Source organism: Lynx canadensis, chromosome D3, assembly GCF_007474595.2.
Source record: "Lynx canadensis isolate LIC74 chromosome D3, mLynCan4.pri.v2, whole genome shotgun sequence".
Taxonomy (NCBI): domain Eukaryota; kingdom Metazoa; phylum Chordata; class Mammalia; order Carnivora; family Felidae; genus Lynx; species Lynx canadensis.
Window position 1 is genome coordinate 24,502,409 of NC_044314.2, and position 13,156 is coordinate 24,515,564.

General features: G+C 41.4%; 1 protein-coding gene across 1 annotated transcript; it reads right to left on the reverse strand.

The window, feature by feature from the left end:
• Nucleotides 1-449: 449 nt before the first annotated feature.
• Nucleotides 450-12,851, reverse strand: SKA1 (spindle and kinetochore associated complex subunit 1). The gene is made up of 7 exons (XM_030336478.1): nt 12,679-12,851; nt 11,988-12,086; nt 9,317-9,441; nt 7,671-7,768; nt 4,665-4,802; nt 1,508-1,677; nt 450-719 (listed from the first exon to the last, which is right to left on the reverse strand). Exons 2-7 carry the CDS (start codon nt 12,073-12,075, stop codon nt 571-573), a joined length of 768 nt encoding a protein of 255 aa, XP_030192338.1. The 5' UTR covers nt 12,076-12,086; nt 12,679-12,851; the 3' UTR covers nt 450-570.
• Between the last annotated feature and the right edge of the window lie 305 nt (nt 12,852-13,156).

Sequence of the window (13,156 nt, forward strand, 5' to 3'; positions counted from 1 at the left end):
GATCTTGGCTCAGGTCATAATCTGTTTGTGAGATCAAGCCCCATGTCAGGCTCTGTGCTGACAGCGTGGAGCCTGCTTGGGATTCTAGCTTTCCCTTTCTCTCTGCCTCTCCCCTAAAAATAAAAACTTAAGGGGCGCCTGGGTGGCGCAGTCGGTTAAGCGTCCGACTTCAGCCAGGTCACGATCTCGCGCTCCGCGAGTTCGAGCCCCACGTCAGGCTCTGGGCTGACGGCTCAGAGCCTGGAGCCTGCTTCCGATTCTGTGTTTCCCTCTCTCTCTGCCCCTCCCCCGTTCATGCTCTGTCTCTCTCTGTCCCAAAAATAAATAAACGTTGAAAAAAAAAATTAAAAATAAAAACTTAAAAATATATATCTGGAAAAAATATTTAAGAAAAGAAAGTGAATTTTAAAATACATATGCTTTATTTACTAAAAAGTTTCATTTTTATAGTCAAGCAGAAAAGAAAACAAGAAAAGCAAAGAGGTTATATATAAAGAAATTACATATAAGGAAACTATAGGAGTGGCCTCTATACCCGACTCTTGGCCAGTTCTAGAGCTCAGGAAGACTTCAGGTTATAACGTATCGGGTAAGGCCTCCCCCTCGGACCTCGGAGAGCCTCCGGCAGTGTCGTAAGATATTCAGTATTACATGAAACCGCTTGTCAGCTTTCAAAGTTGTGAACTCCTTTATATCCGCTTCCACTATAAAATAATGACCTGAAAAATAAAGATATTTGTGCCAATTTTCACGAGGACAACTTTCAAGATGAATCTTTAATGTGGTACAATGTGAATATGAATAACATTAATCATTTTTACTATTAGGCAACTGGAGTGAGATGCGGTATTCTTGCTGAAATAATCATTGTTCAACTGCAGTTGCACAATGTTTGTGGTAGCATTTTAGAAATGCACTCATCTGGTGGTACCCACTTTCCAAGAGGGAATATAGTATAGTGGCTGAAAGAATGAAACCCCCGTAGCTCTATCCCTTAACTGGCTGGCCTTGGGCAAGTATCTTAAGTTCTTTTTGCCTAATCTGCAAAATGGGAGTAATGGTACATACCTTGTAAGATGTGAGGACTAAAGCTCTCAGTACACTATCTGGTACATGTTAAGTGCTATGTAAGTATGACCAAGTGTTCTTCATTACTATTCTAATTCTGAAAACCCTGGGTATAGTTTCATAATAGACTCTAAAGCCATGTTTCTCAGCCTCGGAACTACAGACGTTTCTTTTCTGTGGAAGCTGTCTTGAGCACTGTACTAAAGTGTACTTTAACAGCATCTGTAGTCTCTAGATGCCAGTAGCACCCCAACCCTAGTTGTAACCACCAAAAATATCTCCAGAGATGGTAAAAATGTTCCTTAGTGGGAAAGCCACCCCTGGCTGAGAACTACCTCTCTAGATTTAGAATTTTCTAGAATAAGTTTTGTTTCTCATGAGTTAGTTACATTCCAAACGGCTGACGTGCACACATACATATATATGCTATCATTTTTACCTTTGGTATCCTTTGTTTCTTCATCAATAAATCTGTGATAGAGATTTCTGGCCACAGAACTCATAGACTTCTTCGGCTGATATAGGATCTTGTATTTACTAACTATTGCCTTGTTGATTTCTTTAATAACATCATTAATTTGACAATAAGTTAAGCGGGATTTCATGTACCTGCAAATAAGTATATGATTCATTTTTTAAAAGAATCATTATACAAAATCATTTTCTTTGAAAAACATTTATGATGACTTTATACAGTAGCAGCTATTAGAACTCTTTATGCCAAAAAAATGTATATCAACTTCCAAATAAACCACACATCTCAACAATTGAAAAATTAAAGACATACCACACGTATCAGTTGCTTATCTTCCCTACTTGCACCTAGATATATTAACCTCCATTACCTACAGAAATAATACTACAATTTTTTTTTTTTTAAATTTTTTTTTCCAACGTTTTTATTTATTTTTGGGACAGAGAGAGACAGAGCATGAACGGGGGAGGGGCAGAGAGAGAGGGAGACACAGAATCGGAAACAGGCTCCAGGCTCCGAGCCATCAGCCCAGAGCCTGACGCGGGGCTCGAACTCACGGACCGCGAGATCGTGACCTGGCTGAAGTCGGACGCTTAACCGACTGCGCCACCCAGGCGCCCCAATAATACTACAATTTAAAATAAGGTCTCAAATACTGACTCAAATGGACTGGTTAACTGCAAGCCAGAGGTTTAAACATTTTTAAATGTTTGTGAGCAACGGAAACAAAAATTTAAATATTAATAAATTAACTCACACCACTCTAGTTTTCTGCAAACTTATCTGTTCTGAGAATGAAAAAGAAAGGAGGAGGAGGAGGAGGAGGAGGAGGAGGAAGGAAGATGTGCAACAAAGGCCACAATAGAGATGGTAATTCCCGTCAGGACACAGAGCCGATCGCACAGGATGATGGCAGAGAAGAGGGCTAGGCGTGAGTCAGAGGACGGACTCCACCCCATTGAGCACTGGTGTTTCTCTAAATCCACTCTTCCAATCCCTTCTCCCCCTTGCTATGCTCCCCGTCACCTATAGTCTTAGAATATAAAAACAGGAGACTTGATTTCTCCGTATACACCAAAACCCAAACCCAATGACCTGCCTCAATTTTTCCCTTCAACAAAATGTGGGTTCATTATGTGAAACACTGCCCTTCTCTTCTCCCCAAAGGGACAGATTTCTTTCTTTCTTTGTTTCAAATGTTTATTTGTTTTTGACAGCAAGAGACAGAGCGCGAGCTGGGGAAGGTCAGTGAGAGGGAGACACAGAATCCGAAGCAGGCTCCAGACTCTGAGCTGTCAGCACAGAGCCCGACGTGGGGCTCGAACTCATGCCACAAGATCATGACCTGAGCCAAAGTCAGACGCTTAACCAACTGAGCCACCCAGGTGCCCCCAAGGGGGCAGATTTCTAATCAAAACTTACTTAATATAAAATAATACATGAATATGTTTAAAGGAAAATGTTCATATAGATCAAAACACATTTTCATTGTTCTTTTCTAAATTCATTTTTGCTGTTGTTGTTTCTAACCACAATTCCCACAAACTGTTGATCCCACAAACTACCCCCCCACCGTCCAAAATAATTCCTTTAAATCCTCTGAACTATCACCTTAATTTCCTCAATACCTGTCCCGCCTCTTCTGCCAATGTTCTCCACTTTAACTCCACCCTCAGTATTAACTTTTTAAAGATAAATAAATGAAAGCCCCATGCCTGGAATACATTCTTCCTTACCCCAATCTTCCAAGTCCTCTCATTCACTAAATATCCCCTTAGTTTAAAAATGAATACTCTGGGCGCCTGGATGGCTCAGTCAGTTGAGTGTCCGACTTTGGCTCAGGTCACGATCTCATTAATTTATGAGTTTGAGCCCCACATCAGGCTCTGCGCTGACAGCATAGAGCCTGCTTGGATCCTCTGTTTCCCTCTCTCTGTGTCCCTCCCCTGCTCTCTCTCTCTCAAAAAATAAACATTAAAAAAAAACACAAAACTCTACCATGCCTATTCTGATTTCCTTCATCTCTTCATGGAAGCATTTTCTAAAAACCCATCTACTCTACTGATCCTCACACACATTTGCTTTTCCCTTTAGCTCAGCTAATGAGCAACAAAAATAACAATTTAAAAAACTGAATAGCGCCAAACAGAATTATCATGAAAATAAAGCAATCATAAAAAGAAATGACTGACCAAAAAAAATAAAGATTAAAGAGAAAGGTCAGTCTCATTTTGATGAAATGTAATACAACTATTAAAACCCAAGTTTACAAGAATAGCTAACAATGGCAAAATGCTCATGATAAAAAAGGAAGTAAGTGGTATTTACTGTGTAACTACATTGTTGTCATAACAATCAGAAACAACCTATTATATACGTGAAATTAAATAAATATCCGGGTGGCCGAATTACAGAGGAGTTATTTTCTGACATCAAATATTTTCTAACATGTATTCTCCTCAGTGACCCAGGGCCTGGAACGAGCATGTGGCAGAAGTTGAGTAACAAACAGAAACCAAACACAACACTTGCCATTCCAATTCTCACACCTACGCAGCACGCTTTCCTTAAAAGTACAGCGAAACTGAGGCTACTTCTAAATTTTTTTTTTTTTAGCGTTTATTTATTTTTGAGACAGAGAGAGACAGAGCATGAACGGGGGAGGGGCAGAGAGAGAGGGAGACACAGAATCCGAAGCAGGCTCCAGGCTCTGAGCCATCAGCCCAGAGCCCAACGCGGGGCTCGAACTCACGGACCGCAAGATCGTGACCTGAGCTGAAGTCGGACGCTTAACCGCCTGAGCCACCCAGGCGCCCCCTGACGCTACTTCTAAAATGTAACTGGATAAATCTCTTATCACAAAATGGTCCTGGAACTCAGCAACAGACTGACCCATCTCTAGATCTCGCTATGAAAAGAGGTTTGACAACTAAATAAAAAACGATTTTAAGCATCTTCAAGAGACTTCCTGCATTTTCCTAGTACCATGTTAAGACTACTTTAGAAAAAAATCAATATTTGAACACAGCATACTATGAATATAATCAAGCTTTATGATTTAAACAATCATGTACGTCAACCATTAAAGAGTTGAATGTTAAAATTTATCTTAAATACTTACGCTGGAATGCCATTAAACTCATCGGAAGTTATAAATGACATTTCTTTAATACTTCTTTGTTCTTTTGGCTGCTTCTTTGTGGGTGCAGGTTCCTCAACTTTGACTGGTTCTCCAGGGTCAACATCTGGCACATTAACACTAGGGAACAGAGATGCACACAGTTGTACAAGTGATGATCAGAATTCCGCAGCATACTAGAAAGTTTTCCCAACTGAAAATACTCAGTAACAAATACAAGATTCATCTTGTGATTGTTTTAGTCATTTTTTGCTGCCCCGACTCCTATGGTTCATGAAGATCTGAATAGTGAAGAGAACACTGAAAAATTAAATCCCCAAATCTTCAGTAATAGAATTATATTTATATACCCCAAACATGGTGCATGCAGTAAATATGCTAACCATCTTCACCAGTCATTCCTCTGGCTCCTCAAGGCAGTATGTGCAAAGCTGAACTTATCTTAACCTCTCAACAGCTTCTCTTCCTGACTCCCTATTTCTGGATGTAGAAGCATTAATCACCTTCTACTTCTATTTTTCTAATTTATCCCATTGGTTGCCAGTATCAGTCCCTGCCTGTTGCAGACTCATTTTAGTTGCCAGCAATGAGCATGGAACTCTTGGATTCAGTCCTACCCAAATTTTGGAGTCAGTGAGAAGCCTAATATAGCTCCTACCCCACTAGCAAAGAGTCTAGAAATAGGCTGTAGCTTCTGGGTTATTTAGCTGCCAGGGAAGGAACAGACCCTTGTTTCTAGCAGCAAATGAAGCCATACTGGCTCAACTGTTCCAAAAAAGAAATGGGTTATAGGAAAGAGGAGATCGAACCCAGGAGTGAGTGAAGGGAATCCCAAGAAAGACAGGGAAGTGAGACCCCAAGATGACAGCTGAGCACCAGGCACAGGGCAACCAGGCCTGACTGAGGTGGTAAGACTGAGGATGGCCGTGTTGTGTGTTGTCAAGATGAAGATGCTCAATGCTATGGTCCCATCAACCTTATATGAGTGTTAACGTGAGACATCATGGTGAGGTTGGCTGACTTTTCTCTGTGCTTATCTTCACCAGGTGCTAAGGAAGCTCATGATTTCTCCTTCATGCCCTGCTGTGAGTATCAGCTGAAAAGAACCATTTCCACCTGCAGAAATGTTCTGCTTTGACTTTGGCTGAAAACTGAAACTAAGCCATAGCGAAGTCAGAAGAAGAAAAGTCCTCCTATTCCCCAGACCATATTCCTGCTGGATATCCAACATCTAGTTCACACTACCATCCTGGCAGATCTCCTGTGATGACCTGTGATCCTAGCATTCATTCATGACCTTGCCCATCACTTTCTCCTTGTAGGGAAATCGCAGGGCACCCTGACCATGCCAGGCACTCTGTTGAGCTTATCTTCTTCTGGAGAACTCCAGCCATCAGCAAAAATGTGGCTCTTCTACATAGCAAGGCTCATGCCTTCCTTTAAGTTTTTCAAATTTAAACAGTATATTGTTTATAGAAACACTCAGGTAAGAGTATGATTATCATAAACACCAGGATGACTACCTCTTTGACAGAGGAAAGGTCTGCAAGGGAAGAAGGATTGTAAGGTACCAGGAATGTCCTATTTCTTAATCTGACTGGTAGATACACTGATGTTTGTTTATTCTTCTTCTTTAATTTGCACCAATAATGCTTTAGTCACTTCCTGTGTGTGTGTACACACATATATATATTTCAAAAGTTAAAAAATTTTAAGTTATCCACGGCGTGTACTTGGAACCCTGGAAGAAGAATCCAGAAGCCTAGAGAGGTGGAGGTGGTGGAACCCTGGAAGGGCAAAACACAGGAGCTCTCAAATCACACAGACAAATGATGATGGGAGATGGCATTCAGAGCCAGGCAATGAGAGCAGAAGGGAGGCCAGGGACAGACAAAATCTTGCAGGGACAGCAGCTTGGCTGAGGGCTACAGAGAGCAAGACAGGCTGAAGGCACGGAGTTCCCATCCCGGTGATGGGCGGAAGGCAGCAGGCATGACGGGTAACAAAGAACCAGTCAGTTGAGCCTCGGACACGCACAGTTGGAGAGAACAGCTCATTTATCAAGCTCCCAGCAAGCAATTAAAACAGCAGAGCCAGAGGTCACGTCAAGGCTGAAGTTGGACATTTGAGAGCATTAACAGTGGTGTAAGGTAAGCGTAAGCAAAACTCAGCTGTAATTTAAAGGAGGGCAGCCAAGTCAGAGACGCGGGACAACAAAGCACCGTGGCAGAGCAACAAACAGAATTTCAGGAACAGAGAGACAGAGAGATAAAATCTGAGAAGAAGGATCAGGGCTAAAGGGGGGATTTCTTGATGAGTTTCCTAAGTGTGGTAGTAATAGCAGCCCAGAGCCAGGCTCAGGTCAGGGGCTCTGCGGCAAAGGGGAGGCACAAGCGTATACAGGCAGGGAACACAGCGGGGACACGAGTTTGAGGGGGAAAACAAAGCCAAGTTTTTGGTTCCTTCGGCTGTTTTTAAGATGGGACGTGTATGAATCTTATTTTTACCCTAAAACAATGGTTCTCAGGAGAGAGACTGTCCCCCAGAGGACATATGGCAATGTCTGGAGACATTTCTCATTGTCACAACTGGCCGGGGGCGGTGAGGGCGCCACTGACGCGTAGTTGGTAGGTAGAGATCAGGGTTGCTACTGAACACCCTCACTATCCTCATAACAAAAAATCATCTAGCCTAAGAAGGCAACACAGCCGAAGTTGACAAACTCTGCTCTAAGGGAAGGAAATGAGAAAAAGTAGGAAAAAAGAGCCTAGCGGACACTCACCCATGGGAAAGAGGGACGACATCGTCCAGAGGCAGCAGGATAAGACTGGGGCAGACAAAGCAAAACACTACTTCCAGTGTAAGTGACAACACTAACACTAACATAATCACTAACAAAATCACAAGCACATGAAAACGCAAAAAAGAGCTGAGGTGTTTAACAGTTTTATAAATGCAGACAGCAAGAATAATTATAAATACACTTACAAGTTCTGGGTTACTGTTACTTGAGGCAAATGGGGAGGAATGTTTTCTTTGAGATGTTCCACATCTTTATAATCCTCTTCGAGAGATGCACAGAGTTCCTAAAATTTTAAAAATGCTCCCCAATAAGTGGCTGTCCTGCCTGTGTGTGTTTTAAGACATTTTAAAGAGCACAAAAGATTCAACCACAATCACCATGACTGGGAGTGTTCAGAACACAGAAGAGGTGGAAAATCACAGGTAGCAGCAATATTTTTTTAAGAACCCTTTGGTTGCTAGAGCTGTTTTTGGATGGCAACATTGTATCTTTCTCTACTGTTTTTTTTTGTTTTTTGTTTTTTGTTTTCAGAGAAAACTGCTATAATCACATTACAACAGCTAGGGTTGACATTTAACTTCAGCCTTGGCAAGCAACTAAAAAATGCATGAAGGATTTATGTTTGTCATTCCGGTAAATTGCCTTTGTTGACTTAGCAAACCTTCCCCGGTGTTATCTGTGCAACAGCACCAGGGTGACAATGCATGCCTGGAACGCATGTACGAGAAGCTACACAGAACGATTTCCACTGCTGACCTGCATAATTCTCTAGCTTAATGGAAATTTCCACTGGATCATAATTGCTTGTGTTTGTTTTGTGTTGTCTTTATTTTACCTTTCACTAGAACTTGAGGCTATGAACTCATGCAAATGTAATAAGAAAAATACTCTACACCTTTGGAGCCCTGTCATCTGACTCTCAATCAAAACATGAACAAAAATTCTACGTAGGCTTCACTTCTAAATTTAACATTCACTAGACACACACTTAACTTTGGGTACTCCCAGGCAGGTTAGAACTGAAACCAATATTGGTTTCTGTTTTGAATTTACAGGACATCTCTCTTTCAAAGAGCCAAATGATGCTCAAGCCACTAATTTCATTTCAACTAATAGTAGGATAGGCATATTCATGCCCATTCCTATGAAAAATCTTTACAGAGCTTAAGGATTATGAGGCTGAAAGGGTCCATAGAGGCCCCTGTTCACTCCCACCAAACACATCAATGGCTCTCAAAGCTTGAGGCAATGATGGACAAATTTGAGTATTTTCTCAGAAGTATACAAGCACTTTCACTAGCTTAGTCAATTAGAAAGATTATTTAGAACAAAATGGTGTGTGAATGGGGCTCAAGTTTTTCTTGAGAATCCTTGTATTACATTTTATAGAACAGAGAAATGCAGAATGGAAGGAACCTAAGAAATAGTTCAGTATGCCCCATTAATTTCCAAATGAGGACAACAAGACCCCAAGGCGTAAGATGGCTTTCTCAGCATGGCAGAGGGTGCTAAGGGCAGCCTGAGTGAGAATCCACATCTCTTCACCCCAGGGCTAGTGTTCCTTCCACACCACTCTATCAGATCATTTGTTTCAATTAAAGCTACCAAGAATTATTCAGGAAATCTTCCTTTTTAGTAAAGTTCAACTTCAAGAAGAAAGAAACACCTGTGGAGTTCTGGAGTCCTTTATATTAATACAATGTAAATGACATTCTATACCATTAATAATAATTTACAAATCTAAGAACATTTGAAAGTATCCTTCAGAATTCCCTGGATTAGGCAATTTGTATTTATTGCCCTTTTGTTTCTTTACTGAAAAAAATGTTACCTTGAGTGAATGGTTGGTTTGTTCTTGATACTGAATTTCCAATTCCAATTTATTTAGAAGTTCATTTACTACAATGATCTCATCTCCTATTTTATCTAATGTAGTCTTCAAGGTAGGTTCCTGACCTATCAATAAACAAAGATAAAATGGCAAATAAAATATATAGAAGACTATTAACAAAACTGTACTCTTTAACTCAATTGTACCCAATTAAACTCTTGGACCAGAGTTTTACCTTAGATAGAGATGCTTAGGGGAAGAGAAAGGACTATTGTTTCAACCCTAGGACCTGTCTCCATGGATAATCTTAAGATCTCATTTCTAAGTAATTGGAAGAGAAGGAAGGGAGAGGTAAGTACAAAGCGTCCCCCGAGTCTTCTGTTTCTGGCAAATTCCTCCACCATAATAAAACACTTAGAAATGCTAGATAAAAGAAACACCCTTCTACATGCATAGCTGAGCTTTCATGAGAATAAGGTAGATCCCCAAGGGCTTCAACATGAAGGCAGACAGACTAGGCAGTGTGTGTGAGTCAGTGTTGCAACAGCCCTGACTGGGGGTGCAGAGGAAACCTGGGGAGAGAAGGCTGCCAGTCTCAGCAACCTAACTAACACATTTGGTTTTAATGGGGATAAGAGCCAAGGCTTTGGGACTTCAAAGCACAGGGTGTTAGAAGTTAGAATCCCAAATGAGGCTTCTTCATGGGATATATCTTCAGCGAAAGTGTAAACCTTAGAAGTCTAATCACTGGCCAGGGAGAGAAGCTGATGTTTTGGACTGGCCCTCAGGGATGTGTGGAAAATGGGGAAGAGCTTCTCTTCAGAATTTGTTAATAGCGGCTTGGGATTCACTTGGGTTTGAAATTCATATTTGCACTATCCACACTATTCACTAAGCAGAAAAAGTAATATAAAAAGTCACAGGCTAGTAATCAGTCTGGGGTACTTGAAAGAAACAAACAGCAGACATCTGTAAAGTAGCATGCTCTCTTATTCCCAACCCCACCTCCTGGCACCTCTCTCTAGCTCCATAGATTTGAGGATGGGAAAGCCAGAGTCTCCTCCTCCCTAGAAATAAAAGAAGTAATAAAAAAATTTTTTTTAAGAACAGATCAAAGGCACAAAAGAAAAACTATTCTCATAATCAAATCTTTCCATCTTTACTTCTAGTAACCAATGAAATACACATAAACAAAGCATAACTAGGGAGGCAGGAAAAAAAAATAAACAAAAGCACAATTTGACCCTATCTGTAGATTATGAAAGCAGAAGAGTGAAATGGTCAGAAGATTCAAGGCCTAAAGTCAGAGATGCCAGTACCTACTTTAAGGTTACTATGAAGATAAGTGAAAAAGTACATGTAAGATGAGTTGAACACTGTGCCTGGAATCTAGTAAAACATTCAGTAAATGCTAACCCCTACTCATCATTATAATGACAAACAACATATAATTCTACCTAATAGAGCAATGCTAATTGCATTTGACAGGTTCATAACAACTAGAAGAAATTAGTAAGTAAATGAGAGTATTGACGTCTCTACCAAGATTAATTTCAGGGGATTAAATAACTAGTTTCGATACACTGGTATCTCCAATAACTTTTAGTCATTCAGGGCCTTATCTACTGATTTGTAGAAATATAATCAACTGAGCAAATATGCTACTTTTGATAGTAGTAATCTAGTACATTACAGCAGTCAAAAAATGTGTGGCAAACAAGTTACTGGGCTCTATTAAATAAGCTATGGAACCAGAAAGTCAAATTATTCTTCCCACATACACATGATGGTTACCCAGTATATAGTAATCTAATAGGTCACATTGCTTCGGTCAGGTCTCATGCTTTGGTGGGGTCATTTGAATTCAAGGTTTAATAGTTTTATAGATCTCCAAATTTTAGGTGTTTATCCCACAATAATCACGCCTCCAGAAAGAGATTCTAAACAAGTTATTAACACACACAAAACCAAGCAAACAAAAGGTTTAAATTATCAATTCATACTACAAACTACAGAAAAGTTCACCACGATGGTGCCAGCAGATAGAATTCTGCCTATCAGTAAACCTTAAGCTTGCCTAGAGTGGACTGGGGAGCTCATAATTTTTATAAATAACATTTTCCCAGACTTGACAAAGATCACCTATTTCTTTGCACTGTCCCTGCCACATCCTTTCAGCACTTCAACACATTCTGGAAGATGGTTCCAACCTCCAAGTTTCCTGACCTTAAAAAACTGGACATTTTCAATTGTTTGCTAGTCATACACATGGATAAGCTTCCTCCAAAGTAGATTGTGAGATGGGTTATGGGCTATTTCTACCTCTGTGGGTGTTTTCCACTTCTATATTTCTCCCTTACCTTTCAGTATCTCCATTTAGCTTTAGAACCACAAATGCCCCATAACCTTCAAATCTTACTATTGTGCCTTGTGAATCTCAAAAAAAACATAAGCAATTAAGTCTAATTAATATCCAGTTCATTGTTCAATATAACTGGCATTTTAGTACTCTCTGCAATAGTCAAAATATTAATGCTGGAGTGCTTCAAAAAACCACTACTCAAAAAGTTCAAATTACTGGTCACTTAACTAGGTAGGTGAAAGATATTGAAAGTGGAATAATTAAAATGCATTATCTATGTATAACATCAGTGAAATCTGTTCTACTTACCACAGTTTCTTAATGACAGCATTCTTTTAATATTGCCAATTTTTTCATTAATATGAGAGCATAACTGTTCCAGGTCTGAGGAGGCCATCCTTTAAGCCTCTGAAGAAACAAACAAACAAACAACCATATTTACCAAGAAAAGGCCAAATTTCTGTTCACTTTCAAAATCCAATAATGGTAAATACCCATTTCTTGAAAAGAAAAGTGCAAAAACTCAATTTCTTTTAATTTTATAAAATTCAGTTTCTACACACAGTCCAGTACCTGTCTCTGAGCCTTCTGTAATCAACGCATCCCAAACCAAAGTACAGGGAATTTACGGGGACAAATGCACTGTTTACATATAATGACAACGTTGAGATATTCTTTAAAAATGCAAAGGACACATGACTTTTAAGAAAAAACACAGTTAAGTACACAGAAGTAGGTCCAAGTAAGCATGTCTTCCATGCTGTGGGGGTCTGGCGCTTTACGGTTTGGGGTCCATAAGGAGGCAGAGGGAGGGGAAGGAAGGGAGTCAGTTAATCACTCGCTCCGAGGGTAGGACAGAGTATCTAAAGCAACCACTCCAGCTAACCGAGCGGTGGAAAGACAAGGTCGGCTCCACGGCTCTGCCCGGCTGCCCCGCTCCCGCACTCCGCCCCAGGAATGCCTATCGCCGGCTCCCGAGGGCACGACCCCCAATTCCAACCTCGCGAGGGTCCGGGAGCAAACCGCCCACTCGCTGCGGGTTTCCGAGCCGCCGAGCCCTTGAGTCTCCTCTCGGCCAGAAGCCCAAGATCGCGAGACGCGACTCGGGGAGCGAAATTCAAAGCGCCCGCCAGGATCCGGCGCCGCGCAGGCGCACCTCGGCGTTCCCGGAACGCGGGCTTAAAGACAGTTCGAGTTACGGCGCCTTCCGGGGCCGCCCCTGAGCGGGGGGAAAGGGCGGGGAGAGGGCGGGGAAAGGGCGGGGCTGAGTGGGCTTTGAAGCGCCCGGCTGCCGGGGCCATTGCTCCTCCTAGCGCCGGCGGTGAGGCGTGATCCCGGGCCGTCACCATCCACCGGCCAGGGGCCGCGAGCTCTAACAGTGAGTGTCCAAGCTGGCTGCACGTTAAAATCACCAAGGGCAGCTTTTACAAATTCCAATTCCATTGAAATCAGGCACTCTGGAAGTGGGGCCCACTCCC

Excerpts from the sequence above, each read along its gene's own strand:
- SKA1 (XM_030336478.1), bottom strand. The coding sequence starts at position 12,075 with ATGGCCTCCTCAGACCTGGAACAGTTATGCTCTCATATTAATGAAAAA. Across the intron at positions 9,442-11,987 it reads GCTGTCATTAAGAAACTGTG|GTCAGGAACCTACCTTGAAG; the intron begins GTAAGTAGAACA and ends GTTTATTGATAG. Across the intron at positions 4,803-7,670 it reads GTAACAGTAACCCAGAACTT|TGTTAATGTGCCAGATGTTG; the intron begins GTAAGTGTATTT and ends TCTGTTCCCTAG.